Source organism: Xenopus tropicalis, chromosome 1 (genome assembly GCF_000004195.4).
Source record: "Xenopus tropicalis strain Nigerian chromosome 1, UCB_Xtro_10.0, whole genome shotgun sequence".
Taxonomy (NCBI): Eukaryota; Metazoa; Chordata; class Amphibia; order Anura; family Pipidae; genus Xenopus; species Xenopus tropicalis.
This window is the reverse complement of record NC_030677.2, coordinates 129,614,405-129,630,231: the sequence shown is the minus strand read 5'-3', so window position 1 is coordinate 129,630,231 and position 15,827 is coordinate 129,614,405. Positions and strand designations below refer to the sequence as shown.

General features: G+C 36.7%; 1 protein-coding gene across 1 annotated transcript in view; it reads left to right on the top strand.

The window, feature by feature from the left end:
• ptar1 (protein prenyltransferase alpha subunit repeat containing 1) overlaps nt 1–15,827 on the top strand; it is a 29,442-nt gene that overhangs the window by 9,539 nt on the left and 4,076 nt on the right. Inside the window, 4 exon segments of the mRNA NM_001126747.1 lie at nt 8,440–8,506; nt 9,117–9,221; nt 12,582–12,795; nt 14,825–15,120. Coding sequence (NP_001120219.1) covers nt 8,440–8,506; nt 9,117–9,221; nt 12,582–12,795; nt 14,825–15,120 — 682 coding nt within the window.

Genomic DNA, 15,827 nt, shown 5'->3' with positions numbered 1-15,827 from the left:
CTGAAGCTATTTAGTTGGGCAGGTTTCAGTGCTGTACCAGTTCCTAGCTTAACTTTTGACTTATGACCTTGAGACTTTGCTTTTCCCCTATTCCTGTCACCTATTCTGGTTTATGACCTGAGACTTTTAGTACCTCTACTTCAACTCTTTCTTCGCCATTTGCCTTTAGTTTGCTCTGACACTTTTATCTCTTTGCTTCAACAATCCTTATCCAACTACCAGTTTTTACCATTCCTCCATCAGCTTGCTATCTGTAACGCTTAACCTGGCCTCTTTAATGTCTTTATGATTTACCTGTTGCTGACTCACATGCAGTTGGCTCAAATTCCTTTGTTCTTCTTAAAATTGAGGATCATGGTTAACCTGCAGTTGGTTCTAATTCCTGTGCTCTCCTTAAAGGAGAACGAAATTCCCCTGTATAGACAAACCCCACTCAACTGGCCTCCATTGGCTCCCTCACCTCTCCCACCCTGTCTCTTTCATTGAAAAGTGCCCCTGTTTGAACAACTGAAATAAAATGCAGCGCAGCATAGTGGAGACTGCAGGCACCATCTTCACGCCCTTCCGTTCCTCTTCGTGTCTCTTTGCTAACACTGAGCCTGCAGGAGTATGCACATTTAAAGCTGATTCCGCACTAGCTCCAACTGCACATGCTCCTGGAGTGTTGGTGAAAAGATACGAAGAGGATCAGAATGGAGTGAAGATGGTGCCTGCAATCTCCACCATGCTGTGCTGCATTTTTATTTCAGTTGTTAAAAAGGGGGCACTGTCCTATGAAATAGAGAGGAGTGGGAGAGGAGAGGGGGCAGATGGAGAGCAGTTGAGTTGGGCCTCCTGGGCTTTTCTGCCCAGGGAGTTCCATATTCTTTTAATCTTGAGGGTTGTAACTTCCTTCAGAGGAAGGCAAAAAAGCCCCAACTTAAGCATCTGCAGTTTTTGGGGAAAAAATGGCAATCCCTGGATCAACTTTGTTCTAACAGCTATTTTAAATAACCCTGTATTTTCTTACTTGCTAAAAAGCCATTTCTTACTTGCTAAAAACCCCTTCTTTAAGTTATCTAATATACAGTGGTGTGAAAAACTATTTGCCCCCTTCCTGATTTCTTATTCTTTTGCATGTTTGTCACACAAAATGTTTCTGATCATCAAACACATTTAACTATTAGTCAAAGATAACACAAGTAAACACAAAATGCAGTTTTTAAATGAGGGTTTTTATTATTTAGGGAGAAAAAAAATCCAAACCTACATGGCCCTGTGTGAAAAAGTAATTGCCGCCTGAACCTAATAACTGTTTGGGCCACCCTTAGCAGCAATAACTGCAATCAAGCACTTGCGATAACTTGCAACGAGTCAGCGCTCTGGAGGAATTTTGGCCCACTCATCTTTGCAGAATTGTTGTAATTCAGCTTTATTTGAGGGTTTTCTAGCATGAACCGCCTTTTTAAGGTCATGCCACAACATCTCAATAGGATTCAGGTCAGGACTTTGACTAGGCCACTCCAAAGTCTTCATTTTGTTTTTCTTCAGCCATTCAGAGGTGGATTTGCTGGTGTGTTTTGGGTCATTGTCCTGCTGCAGCACCCAAGATCGCTTCAGCTTGAGTTGACGAACAGATGGCCGGACTTTCTCCTTCAGGATTTTTTGGTAGACAGTAGAATTCATGGTTCCATCTATCACAGCAAGCCTTCCAGGTCCTGAAGCAGCAAAACAACCCCAGACCATCACACTACCACCACCATATTTTACTGTTGGTATGATGTTCTTTTTCTGAAATGCTGTGTTACTTTTACGCCAGATGTAACGGGACACGCACCTTCCAAAAAGTTCAACTTTTGTCTCGTTGGTCCACAAGGTATTTTCCCAGAAGTCTTGGCAATCATTGAGATGTTTTTTAGTAAAATTGAGACGAGCCATAATGTTCTTTTTGCTTAAAAGTGGTTTGCGCCTTGGAAATCTGCCATGCAGGCCGTTTTTGCCCAGTCTCTTTCTTATGGTGGAGTCGTGAACACTGACGGGCAAGTGAGGCCTGCAGTTCTTTAGATGTTGTCCTGGGGTCTTTTGTGGCCTCTCGGATGAGTTGTCTCTGCGCTCTTTGTGTAATTTTGGTCGGCCGGCCACTCCTGGGAAGGTTCACCACTGTTCCATGTTTTTGCCATTTGTGGATAATGGCTCTCACTGTGGTTCGCTGGAGTCCCAAAGCTTTAGAAATGGCTTTATAACCTTTACCAGACTGATAGATCTCAATTACTTTTGTTCTCATTTGTTCCTGAATTTCTTTGGATCTTGGCATGATGTCTAGATTTTGAGGTGCTTTTGGTCTAATTCTCTGTGTCAGGTAGCTCCTATTTAAGTGATTTCTTGATTGAAACATGTGTGGCAGTAATCAGGCCTGGGGGTGACTACAGAAATTGAACTCAGGTGTGATAAACCACTTTTTCACACAGGGCCATGTAGATTTGGAGTTTTTTTTCTCCCTTAATAACGTAAACCTTCATTTAAAAACTGCATTTTGTGTTCAATTATGTTATCTTTGACTAATAGTTAACGGTTTTTGATGAGCAGAAACATTTAAGTGTGACAAACATGCAAAAGAATAAGAAATCAGGAAGGGGGCAAATAGTTTTTCACACCACTGTATCTGTTAGTGCAAATGATTCAGGAAGAGAGTTCCATATCTTCACAGCTCTCAGAGTTTATAATATGATCCCCTTATATATTTAGGAATTATGACAGTAGAAGCTGCACATACATTCCTGAAAGTGTATTACCTGTTTGTTTGGGCCACAGAGTGTCAAGTAGGATGATAACATTTTGGGTGGTTAGACCTCCTTTTTTCAGAAGTTACATAATATGCACAGTTATAGTTACTGAAGTACACAGGTATACATAATGGTAGCTCCTTTACTTACCGTAATTGTGGTTGGGGAGAACAAAATGTTGGCAGTGCACATGTGACAAACATTGCAAAGTATTTTAATAAAAATAATAAAATCCATGGCAGTCCAATAATTTCTGCACAGTGATACAAATCCATTTAATGTAAACAATTAAGAGCTATCAATTCAGTGGATGTAGATAAGAAAGAGACTTATCGATGAAAACATTTTTTGTAAATAGGCTTTATACACCAATTCCTTTTCCTTACTTGTATACCAAAACCCCAAGCTGGAATTAGAATCTGCAAAAATAATGTAAGTTGATTCATAAATAATTTAAATTCAAGCCTTTTGGTTGTAAAGTATCCATAGCCCTAATCCAATATGCCTCTTTTTAATAAGATAAGTTTCTGATTTTTTATTATTTTTTCCTTGACAGGGTCAAACTTTCTGATTGCACTCTTGTGTTCTTTGGGTATGGAGACTTTCCATACCCTTTACCAGCTTAGTTGCCCTTGTTTGGACACTCTCTAATTCAGTAATATCCCGTTCCAGCACTGGAGACCAAAACTGCACCGATATTCTACATGGGGCATTACCAGTGTTCTGTAAAGTGGAATCTGTAAACTTGGCTTACTACAGCCAAGTTTATTATCTACAAGTACCCCTAGGTCTTTCTCCTTGGATTTGCTTAACGCTTTCTCAGTAAGGATATGTCACTTGCATATTTTTGCATCCTAGGTGCATAACCTTACATTTATCAACCTTGAATCTCATCTGCCACTTAGACTTCCAGATTGCCAGTTTGTCAAGATCATTCTGCAAGGATGCCGTGTCCTGGATACAGTTAATTGGGACACATCATAATATTTTGTCATCTGCAGACAATGATGCATAACCCTCTGCTAAGTCATTAATAAATTAAGGTGGACCCAATACAGGGCTCTTTGGGACCCCACTAAGAACTCTAAGTAGAGAATGTATCATTAACAAACATCTCTTTACACAATTCTTTAGCCATTGTCCTATGCATTTACAAATTACTGACTCCTGACAATATAGCTGCAATATAGGCACAATATTGGACAATAGGACAATATTCAAATAAGCTTATTTTTTGTAAGCACACAGTGAATTATTGAAGCTCGGAATGCTATTTTTGTGGAGGGACCACAAAGTTTTCTCAAAACTGAGGGTTCTGAATGTCATCTTTGTATAGCATGCCTATGAAAAACATATATCTTAGCACTGGCAAAAATGTAGTCAGGATTTTGCCAAAGGCTTTAAACATACTGTAACTGACCCATTTTAGTTAGGCAGGATGTTTTGCTTTTGTACCTGCAAGTTCACATTAACCTTCTAAACTGTATTGGCTTTAAGGGCATTTCTAGATGACTAGATAATCCCAGCTACTAGATACAGATATCCAGTTCCAGTGCCTCCATCACTCCAGGCTTTTAAGCTCTTTGAACCTAAAAACCTTTTCCTATACGCAACTGACTTTCTTAAATAGATCTGAACAGTGACTTTTAAATATCTTTTGGCAGATCAAATAAAGACCTTGCTAAATCCAGGTCATATTTTTGCTTGTATCTCAACTTTCTGCATCCCTGTGGATACTTACTAACCTTCGTCATTTACTTTATTAGCTACAAAAGCAATCCTCAATATGCTTAAAGGTTCTCCACAACCAAAATGTGTCTAGCTTAACTTGTATGTTACTGGTTGCTTCCCATCTACAGTCCCCAGTGTTCTTGGGAGACTATAGCTGTAAAATTTGGTTTAGCCAGATAAACACAATTTGAATTTCCTTGGTGCACATTCCTTGGGGGCCCATTTACTAACATTCATATTTTGTTTATTTTCACAAATCATATTTTTTAGAGCTAAAAATCATGTATTATACCAATTACCTTAAACCCACGAAAAACACTACCACAAAACTTTGCCATCTACATCTGGCTAGGTCATATAGAATTCAATGGAAGCAGTCCTAGGCAAAGTTTTTGTATTTTGTATTCTTTTTGTAGATTTTTTTTTCATTTGTTCTTTTTATATTAGGCTGTTTTAAAGGGGTGGTTCATCTTTAAATTAACTTTCAGTATATTATAGAATGTCCCATTCCTAGCAACTTTGCAATTTTGTCTTTATCGTTTCTTTTTATTTCTTCTCTTCAGTCCCTGTGCCGTTCATATTGCAGTCTCTCATTCAACCCACTGTCTGGTTGCTACGGTAAACAAGACCCTAGGTGCTAAACATAAAGCTAAATAACTGAAAAACCACAAAGAATAAAATATGAAATCAGTTGCAAATTGTCTCAGAAGTATGTCTTTGTCTTACTAAAAGTTAATTTAAAGGTGAACATCCCTTTAATAAATCACTTTTTTGTGGTTTCAAAAATCACTAAAACTACTATGGTGGACTGTAATAAAAGTTGTAAATGGGGGGGGGGGGGAAAATTGCATTTTGCAATGTAATATTGTTCATTAGACTGTTATTGAATTTTGAATTTTATACAGCCAAATGCAGTTCAGAAAAACTTCTCAATGTTTATCACATGCAAACTCTATTGAAGTCTATGGGAAAAAAAAGAACTGAATTAGGAGAAAAGTATTTTTTCCTAAAATTAAATGTTGCCTGTAAGTTTTCAAGTGATAAATAAAACAAATGGTCATGAAATTGAATCTGGCCCCTTGTTGGGTGTATTTATAAAGATGTGTTTAAAACCACCATTTTGAGGGCACAACACCAACATCTAAAATGACTAATACCTATAAAGCTATGTAATGTGTTTTCGGTAGAAATGCACCAAAGCAAAAAATTGTCATGTTCAGTTTTCCAGAGCTACAGAGTTGCTTGACTTTAAGGGCATATTTATCAACAGTTAAAGCTTTGTACAGTGAGATTTAATGGTAAGAATGTGCCATTTGATAAATGCATTTATGAAAAACCATAGAAATGAATAGGAAGTGGCAGAATTTCACTCTGGCCAACGGTGGCGAGCTCCAATTTCACTTTTTGAAAAATGTTGTGTTGGGTGTAAAATAAATAATTACATGCAAGACAGAGATGGTAAAGAAATATTACAGTGGGATTAGAAGGTAGACCCTGCATAGCTGATGGATATGAAGAGATAGCTGTAGTCCCATTTCCTATTGAAAAAGAAGTCTCAGTAGGGTTAGGGACTGTGGCTAGTGTATTGAATCCTTATTTATAAAACTTTTATATACTAAGCTTTGGTCAAAGATCACTTAAGATATTGTATTGGATTCTAGAATGTACCGCTATTTGATTACTGAACTAGGGATAATTTGCTACCACCTATAATCCTAAATTTCTAAATTCTTTTTGGCTAAAGAAAAAAGACCCCATAGAAACATGTTAGTGTTTTTTAGTCTCACTGGTAAGAATTCAGCTTTTATTTTTTGTGCAGCAACAGGGAAATGCATGTTTGCTTTGCAATGCTTTCACTGCTTTTATGTTCATCTAGAGGCCAAAAAAGTAAATAAATCAATTTGTGCTTCTAAGCCATCTTGGTCCAGAAATTTGATGGATTGTAAAGCTTGCAGATATGCCTACAGTCAGACTGTGAACAATAGCTGGCAAAGAAAGGGACTGTGTGTGTGAACATTCTGACATTCCAGAGTCCTCCAAATGCTATTAGTTGCTGCAGAGTCAGTGACACAGCAGCAACAGCTCACATAAGTGGCCTAGATTTGTTCTTTTCTCGACAACAGCCTAGCCTAGTTGAGAAATGCATTTCAGAAAATCATCTCAGCATATGGCAAAGATTTTGCTTCATATGGTTTGTAAAAGGCCTTATGCATACACATATGATATGTTATGTGATTCCGGGGTGCACTCAAAGCATCGCACAAACACCTTTCCTCTATTAGATTTCTGCAGCTGTAATGTAATTGCTCAGTTAGACAAGTACATCACCCTTACAGAAACATGGCAGTAAAGAAACTATTCCATAACAGATCACATTTGTATGTAGTTATCAGCTGAACAGCCTGTGTTGGCCTGAGTGATTTTGTCATTTGGCCAGTTGTTGAACGGGAAAGTTGGGATATTTAAGGGTTCATGTGTGTCCAAAAAACTTAACAGGTTAGTCATTTGGTGGATTTGACCAAGGGCCTAAGCCCTTGGTCAGTACTAGTCATATAGATATATTTACATAGTTTCATTTATATATTTCAAACACAAAAAACGTAAAAGTCTCAAATTGAAAATACGGCATGATTTTGCCTTGGACAACTCCGATTGACTTCTACATAAAATCGTAAGCTTTTAGATACTGAAGTTTGAAGTTCAAGTTTTTGTTTTTTTGCACTTAATAAATAATGGACGTTAGAGTTTCTGAACCATAATTCTGATATTGAGAGTTTTGGTGCAAAAAAAACTTGATTCGTTTGAAAAATTTGAACGTTGATAAATCACGCCCTGAGTGTATGTATATACAGAATCCTGCCCATAAAACACAAGAAGACCTCTTATTTTACAGAAAATATGTAGACATGAATACCAGAAATGGATTCTCTCATACATGCACGTAAAGCAACAATAACTTTTTTAGATGTAAAATAAAAATGTTTGGTTTTTTGTTTTACGAATACTCTACTTTGAAAATGACATGTAATATCCTTCAAATGTTCTTTGTTCTGACACAGTACAGGTATGGGACCATTATGCAGAAAGCTTCAGAATGGGGTTTTCCGGATAAGGAAGGTAGGAGGATCTGAATTACGGAAAGTAATTCAGATCCTCCTACCTTAAGTCTACAAAAAAAAACTATTTAAACAGTAATTAAACCCAATAGGATTGTTTTTCCTCCAATAAGGATTAATGATATCTTTGTTGGGATCAAGTAGAAGGTACTGTTTTATTATTAAAGAGAGAAAGGAAATCCATTTTAAAAATGTGAATTATTTGATTAAAATGGAGTCTGGGAATGGGAGATGGCCTTTCCATAATTTGGAACTTTCTGAATAATAGGTTTCTGGATAAGGGGTCCAATACCTGTATGTCTTTTTCTGTACTTGGAATACAAATGACTAGTTATAATTAAACGAAAACTGTACCCGCAAACAATGTAGGTCTTTATAACCATATGTTGCATACAACTGCTCATATGGAAAACACCACGATAAACCATTTTCAGAAAATATACTTTTTTAGTAGTATGTGCCATTGGGTAATCATAAATAGAAAAATGCCAGTTTAAATATTAAGGGCCGCCTTTGATTCACAGTGCACACAAACAAACCAATGGTACACATACATTTTAGGTCACACCAGCCAATTACTGAACAAAGTTCTGTCTCTTGCTCCTACACTTCTTCCTGTTACAGTTAGAGCTGCATTATTTCCAGGAAGGTGATCTCTGAGGGAGCACACAGGCCGTCTCAAAATGGTGGCTTAAGGGAAAAGATGTAAAAGGGAAATATTTACTGATATGTATGTATTCCAGGCTAGTAAGATTCTTTAATAGGCCATGTAATATGATATAAATTGGCTGTTAGATAAACATTATTATAATATTTCTGATTGGTTGCAGAGTTGATCGATGTTACCTGCACGCTGCTTCTGCTGAACCCAGATTTTACTACAGCATGGAATGTAAGGTATGCCACCGTCTCCAAGTAATACTGCACTGTACATCTGCTGACTTTATGTACACTTGACTGAAATTATATGCATCTCCTAACTGTTCATGAGTATCACACAGAATGTAAATATAAATACTGTATGTGCAAGTATATTTACAAATCTTATACCTCATACAAACGTGTATTGCCCACCCATGACAACATGCATGTATTTTCTTATGTATCTCCAGAGACCCAGTATATAAAATGCATTTATAAAAACAAATAGAAAGAAAAGGAAAGCCTTTATAAAAGTGTTAAAGGGTGTGAGATCCACTTATACATTGGGGAGCAGCACTAGAAAGGTTATGCAGATGATAAAGTAGAGTTAAATAAACAATTTAAGAAAACACTCCTCGGAGGGTATACTGTAACATGGTTTGTAAAATAGTCTTCTCTTTTATCTAACTACATTTTTAATACTCTGGACAGAAGAGAGGCCAATAGTGACCCTTTACCTTGCAGTTTGAGAATCTTTACTCTTTACAAATATTTTTTCTTGTGTAATTATGACATACTTTTACAGTCTATGTGCTTATAATGCATTATGACCTGTTGGAAATATAAAATCTATCTGCGTTTACAGGAAAGAGTTAATACAGTCTGGAACCTTGAACCCAGTTAAAGATTTACAGCTTGGAAAACTGGCATTGACTAAGTTTCCAAAAAGCCCTGAGACATGGATCCACAGGTCAGAATTTGTTTTTATTTTTATATTTAAAAAATTATAGACTACTATTTATTGTTTAATAATATATGGCTGTATTTTATATTCATTTTTTTGTTAATTTTTTTTCCAATGAAAGACAGCAAAACATACATACAATTACATAATCTTCTGTCGGGCCAGACTTACGAGCAAGTGCCAGTTTTGACACTGTAAAACCACTGGCCAGCAGTGATTGGGAGATGCTTTACTTGGAACATTGTGCTATATTGTATATATTGCACTGCTGTCCCTTGCATTTCTGATTAGATGCTAAATCTCATTATGTTACCCTGTATTTATACCTGTGTAATGACAATAAAGTTGAATCTAATCTAATCTAATCGAGCCAAGCAACCAAGTATACCTTGATGGCCATGAGCGTACATAAGATGAATGTCAAATGAGTGTCTGATTATGTAAAATTTGACCAGCCTTGTTATATTAAGTTGATTGGTATGATTGGGCTTAAATGAGAGCCAAAGAAGAAAAATAACGCATTTTTCAATTCTAAAAGTAAAATAAATCAAAACTACACATTTATAGTTTGTGTAAACGTTCATGGTACAAGGTAAGTATTCATACTGGCTTTTATTTATTCTGAGAGTGTCCTATAACGCCAAATTATTATTCATTTTGTATTAGCACACTAAATGGAATGTTGCTCCCAGTGTTTCCAAAATAGGTGTTTTTTTCTATTGATTACTGGCTTGGTGGAAAGTTTTGTTGCGTAAAAACAAGATGTACTACCAAACAAAGCCTCCTGTATGCATAGAGGCTACTAAATACCCAATCACAGCCCTTATTTGGCACCCCTATAATTTTTTTATTATGTTTGTGTTGCCCCCCAAGTCTTTTTACATTTGACTGAATAAGAAAAGGTTGGGGATCCCTACTGTATGGTGTCTCCAGAACTACTCTGACTACTACATTTAATGTGTGTCGATTTATGATAGAACAAGGTACTGTTTTATTATTACAGAAAAAAAAAATTATTTGGTTAAATTTAAACTACCGTGCATTTTATGCGTAGCATTTGCAAAATACAATGTACAAGTAAAATTTAGTTTATTATCCGCATTAGGCACGTGGTTAGTAATTTACACTGCATAATAAAAATAGACAAATTTAGCACATTTGGGTACCTGAAGCAACAAGTGTGGCAACTCTCAAGTTAATATTGTGCTAGATAAATATCAGTGGCAGCTATAATTTAATTTCTAAACTATTTTACACTTTAGTGTAGGGATATCTGACTTAAAGACCTTTCACAACTGTTAATATATACTTGCGATTGTCATATAATATCTTTCCTGTCAATTGAAATGCATTTTTTCCTAACTAGAATTATATCCTTTTTAAAGAACATGTATATACTGTATATACTCGAGTATAAGCCTAGTTTTTCAGCACCTAAAATGTGCTGAAAAAGGTCACCCTCGGCTTATACTCGAGTCGGGTGCCATGGGTCCCTCCAGACTAGCACCCTCTGTCCTTTGTGTGCAAATTAGGCCACCTGCAACCAGACCCTCCAGTGCCCTGGCCCACGCAATACTTATTCCCCCTTATGTGTCCTCCGGGACTGGGTCTGCTACCAGTTTGCCAATGCGCAATGAGCATGGGGTAGTACTCATATTGTTTTTGTTGACCCTCTTCTCCACTTACAGAGCTAGTTTATGGTTTTTCTTTTAAATAAATATTTAAAAACAAATACCCCACTGATGCCTCAATTTATGTAATTTACTGTTTTTTTTGTGATTATTGAAACTTAGCAGTAGCTGCTGCATTTCCCACCCTAGGCTTATACTTGAGTTAATAAGTTTTTCCAGTTTTCTTAGGTAAAATTAGGTACCTCGGCTTGTATTCGGATCGGCCTATACTCGAGTATATACAGTATGTGTATTTCACTGGGGGGTGTCAAAATATTAGGCATTCCCCCAGTGAAATTGATCACTAAGTTTTTTCTCTAGTCTGGTGCTCCTTTTAGGAGAATAGGCTGGTACCAGCCTGTGGAAAAACTAAGCGCTGGGCCAGCATTTTACTTACCTTTTTACCAGCGTCCCAGGCTTCCCTTGCCTAACTCCATGTTCGGGCTTGCACAGTAGAGTCAAACCGGCAGATCTCCTCTACTGCACATGCCCAGATTGCCAACTGCCAAAGGATAGAAGATTGAAGGCACAGAGATGCCGGCACAGCGCTTAGGTAGCTTTTCCATGGGCCGGTGCAGTTTTTTCCTAACAGGAGCACCCAAGGAAAGGCTTAGCAATCTATTTCACTTGGTGGTTCCTAATATTTTGGCACCCCTTAGTGAAATAGACTTTACATGTCTTTTAATGTTCCGTAAGTTGGTGACCTTTTAGGATTTTTTACTTTCCTTGCCTCCCTAATATAAATGTTACAAATTTTAAGAGAATGACTTATGAATGCTGTACAGGATTTTCATTTGACCTATGAAACACAGTATATCTTTTGCTGACATGCATGCATTTTCCAATCTTATCCTGTTATCGATCAGCACTCATTTAATCTTGTGCTCTCTGACTGGAAGATTCCAGCAGATTTGACTGCTTTTTAAACATGATTTCCCCCGAGAGCTGTGATGTCACTGATTTAATAGTTTCCCGTCAGACTGCTCTGTGGGCTCATCTCATTGGTATACACAGAACAATTTGGGAGGTTAGAATTCTGTGATAAAATACCCTATGAGTAAATTACATCTAACTCCCAATAGAACACAATTTCCAAAAAAACACAGCATCCTTATCACCAGCAACAATTTATAAACCGATCTCTTGACACTTTCCAACGGAGTAGGTGTAGAGTAAGCTAGGCACATTAAAGCCCTCGCCATGCCATGGGAAATATTTTGTCATCTAAAACTGATCACTGAGGTGTTTTTTTTTTTTTTTCTTTTTTCATTTGCCAGTTTGTTAGGGATGAAAGGATAGTAATGTTTTTAGGTTACTTTAAGAGTATTCTGCACCCAGGAGAGGGTGTAAATTGATATGTCAATTAAAAACCTCTGCATTGTTCTGCAGTCAGAGGCAAAATGTACTTTTCATAACTAATGAATGGACTACATTTTTCCTCCCATATAAAAAGAATATAGATATTTAAAAAAAAAAAAATTGCACTGGTGTTTAAACCCCTTGTGATTAGAATAACACCGTATCTGTTTCAACCACAACAACATGAAGGAAAAAACGTGCAATTTTTAGTAGCTTATAGCACCAGTAGAGTATCAAAACAATGGAATAAACAAACCAAGCGGGGGGTGGCAGCAGGCCTTTTGCAATTAAATGTCTGATTAAAATTTGTTTTCTCTTGTGCTTTCCTGTGATACAGGCGCTGGGTATTGCAACGTCTTGTGCAGGAATTAGTTGTGGCTGCTGTTGTGGGCAAGGATGCCACCCATCCTGAGACCTCTGAGAGGATTCAAGCAATTGTGCAAGAAGAAATGCATGTTTGCTGTGAGGCTGCTGGAAGATACCCAAGTAACTACAATTCCTGGTCCCATCGTATCTGGGTTGTACAGCACCTTGGAAATTTAAATGCTAAGGTAAAGAATTTAATTATCTTGTAAATCCAAAAAAAAGTCACACTTGTGTAAGAATGCACTAATTTGGTATGTCTCTGTAATTTATAATTTATATAATTTAACAACTGCATTTTAATTGTATCCTGTTTTATTTCCTTCCACAACAGCACTTGTTTTGTGCATGAATCTACAACATGGGTTCCATTTAATGTTGTTACTGTTATCTTTTTCAAGTTTACAAGTATCAAATTCCATGATAAACGAAGCATTAATTTAAGGCTAATGGCACAAAAGTAATTTCCTTTAATGAGTATATATGCCAGTATAGGTGATCTGCTACCTTCAGCAAATGTGTGTACACGTGTGCACTGAAAGGCAGTGGATCAGCGCACAAACAGATTTTATTTCAACTTCAAAATGCCGAAGTACACCTTTTTGTATCAAAATCTACTCTTTGTGTGCGCCGACAGGCTGATCCTGTGCCTGTCAATGCACGCACACACATACAAGGTGCAGGTATACCCCAGCAGAAAAAGCAACTCTTGTGCTGTTAACCTAAAGGGGATTTTTTTTAATCAAAATGAAACAATATGTAAGTCAAAGCAACTTTACAATATACATTCATTGTCATTTGCAATTGTAATTGAAAGCAGTTTGTCTCTCTTATAATTCCCTTTTCTCCTTTTCTTATCTAGTCATACCACTGCAACATTGTGTATGTAGTCAACTATCATCCGCCTCCACCAATTCCCATAATGCCTTGCATGTTCTGTGATTAATTACAGAGTATAACTGAAGTGTGGGGACTGGTAGCTGGAGGAGAGTTGATTTATTTTACATTGATTATGTAGTCTGGCAGACTGAGAAGGAAAATGCAAAGGACAAACAGACAATAAGCTTTTAATTGCAATTTAATTTACTAATAACTTTAAAATTATTAAAGATTTTAACTGTATTGCTAAGTAGTTTTGAATTACATTTGATAATTCAAAGAATTCATATTTTATTTTTGGGGGCTATCACTATAATATATATATAACAGTTCAAACGGTTCAAACTCCTCAGTTCGAGGAGTCTCTGTTTATATCTGTGTAAAATGTTTTCGTACAGCATTCCCAGACATACCAGGAGTTTAAAGATAAAGCCAGCTGGAGGATCTTTATTTTGACGTCTGTATTTTATATAGAAAAGAGTTTGAGCTGACTCTATATGTTGAATCAAAAGTTGTTAGTATGCAAAGAAATACTTCAATCCATGTTACAAATTCTGCTTGCCTAGTCAGCACTTATCTTAGGCTCTGTTTTGCTGTGGCTTGGCGAAGTTGAAGGTTTTTGCCTTTTTCTTTTGCAGGCTAGACTCAAAAGGTTTGTGTTTTTTTGTTCTTGCTTGTTGCAGATCTAATGAAAACCAGCTAACCTCTTCTTCTGCTTCTTTTAAGTACTCCTTTGTTAAAATGTTTTTTTGCACACTAGTGCAGCTGTATCAGGATTTGATGGGTTTAGAAAAAAAATCATTTTTAACTTTTTAACAATATTGTAGAAGGAAAAAAAATCTGAGGATTAGGGAACTACAAGATAAAGGAATCTCTGAATCCTCCATACCTTTGTTTATACTATATGCAGAGAGTTTTTTAAACGCACTGAATACTTAAAATGAATACTCCTCAATATTCAGTATTATAGGTTTGTCTTAGTTAGAGCTATTTTATGCAACTTGATAATTTAGAAGTACAGGTATGGGACATATTATCCAGAAACCTGTTATTTATAAAGCTCCAGATTATGGAAAGGCCATCTCTCATAGACTCCATTTTAATCAAGTCATATTTTAAAAAATTATTTCCATTTTTTTTGTAATAATAAGTACATGTACTTGATCCCAACTAGGATATAAATACAGTACATACTACCAAACTGACTACATGATTTCTGCATTTTTGACCATTTAAGGCTTCATATGTTTAAAATATTGGAGCAAACTATGTGATACTGCTAATTATCAGATGAAAGTTGTTTTTCTGGATTGTGATTGGTTTCCTTTTTATTTTCAGCTCCTGATCGATGAGCTGTCTTCCACCAAACACTGGGTTTCCATGCATGTTTCAGACCACAGTGGATTCCACTATCGTCAGTTCCTGCTAAAGTCTTTACTGAGTAAAACACTAAAGGACTCTGATAATGTCACAGAACTGCTTGTAAATGAGGAAAATCTATGTCTTCCACGGGAAGAGGAGGCCAACTGGAACCAAATATGTTTTGATCTTCCCTTTTTATTAGAAGAAGAAATGGAACTCAACAGAGAGCTTGTTGATTCCTATCCTGGGCATGAAACATTGTGGTGCCATAGGTAAGTAAAAACCCATGGTTTAATAAAAACACTGTAGAACAAATTGGATTCAATTTAGTTTACACATTGACATAAGCAAAACATCTATATACATATTCAGTATTGTAAAATAAGAAGGGTTAGTGTTTGGATTAAAATCCTATCTGGTAACTCATATTTATATTCCATTGAAAGGAAAATGGATAGTGTGGAATCAATTACTTTGCCTTGTTATACAAATGTATATAAAGTGTTGTGGAGCAGTGTACCGTTAAAATGCCCTTTAAAATACTATGTATCCTACCTGTGGGATTATACTGGTGCCCCTTTAAGCTATTAATCAGTATACACCCCTGCCAATTTAAAACTTTAAGGGATAGTTCACCTTAAAGGAGAAGGATAGTCATTTTGGCATTTTACTGCCAATAGATTCGCCACATTAGTTCCACCAGAACAATAAATTTATTCTGCAGAAAGCATTGGCATACCTGAGTAAAGAGCCCTAGAAGCTTTCTCTGTTTGCTCAAGACAACAGCTGCCATTTTAAATAGCTTCCTGTTTGCAGTCTAGCCTTTATCACACACTCCTAAGGGAGGGGGGAGGGAGTTCTTAGCATTCTTGTAGGAGGGGGAGCTGGAGAGGGGAGAGAAAAATAAATGTAGCGACGTAACTACTCTTGGACATTTCCCCCTGCAGAATAATAATCAGAGGAACCCTGCGCAGAGTAG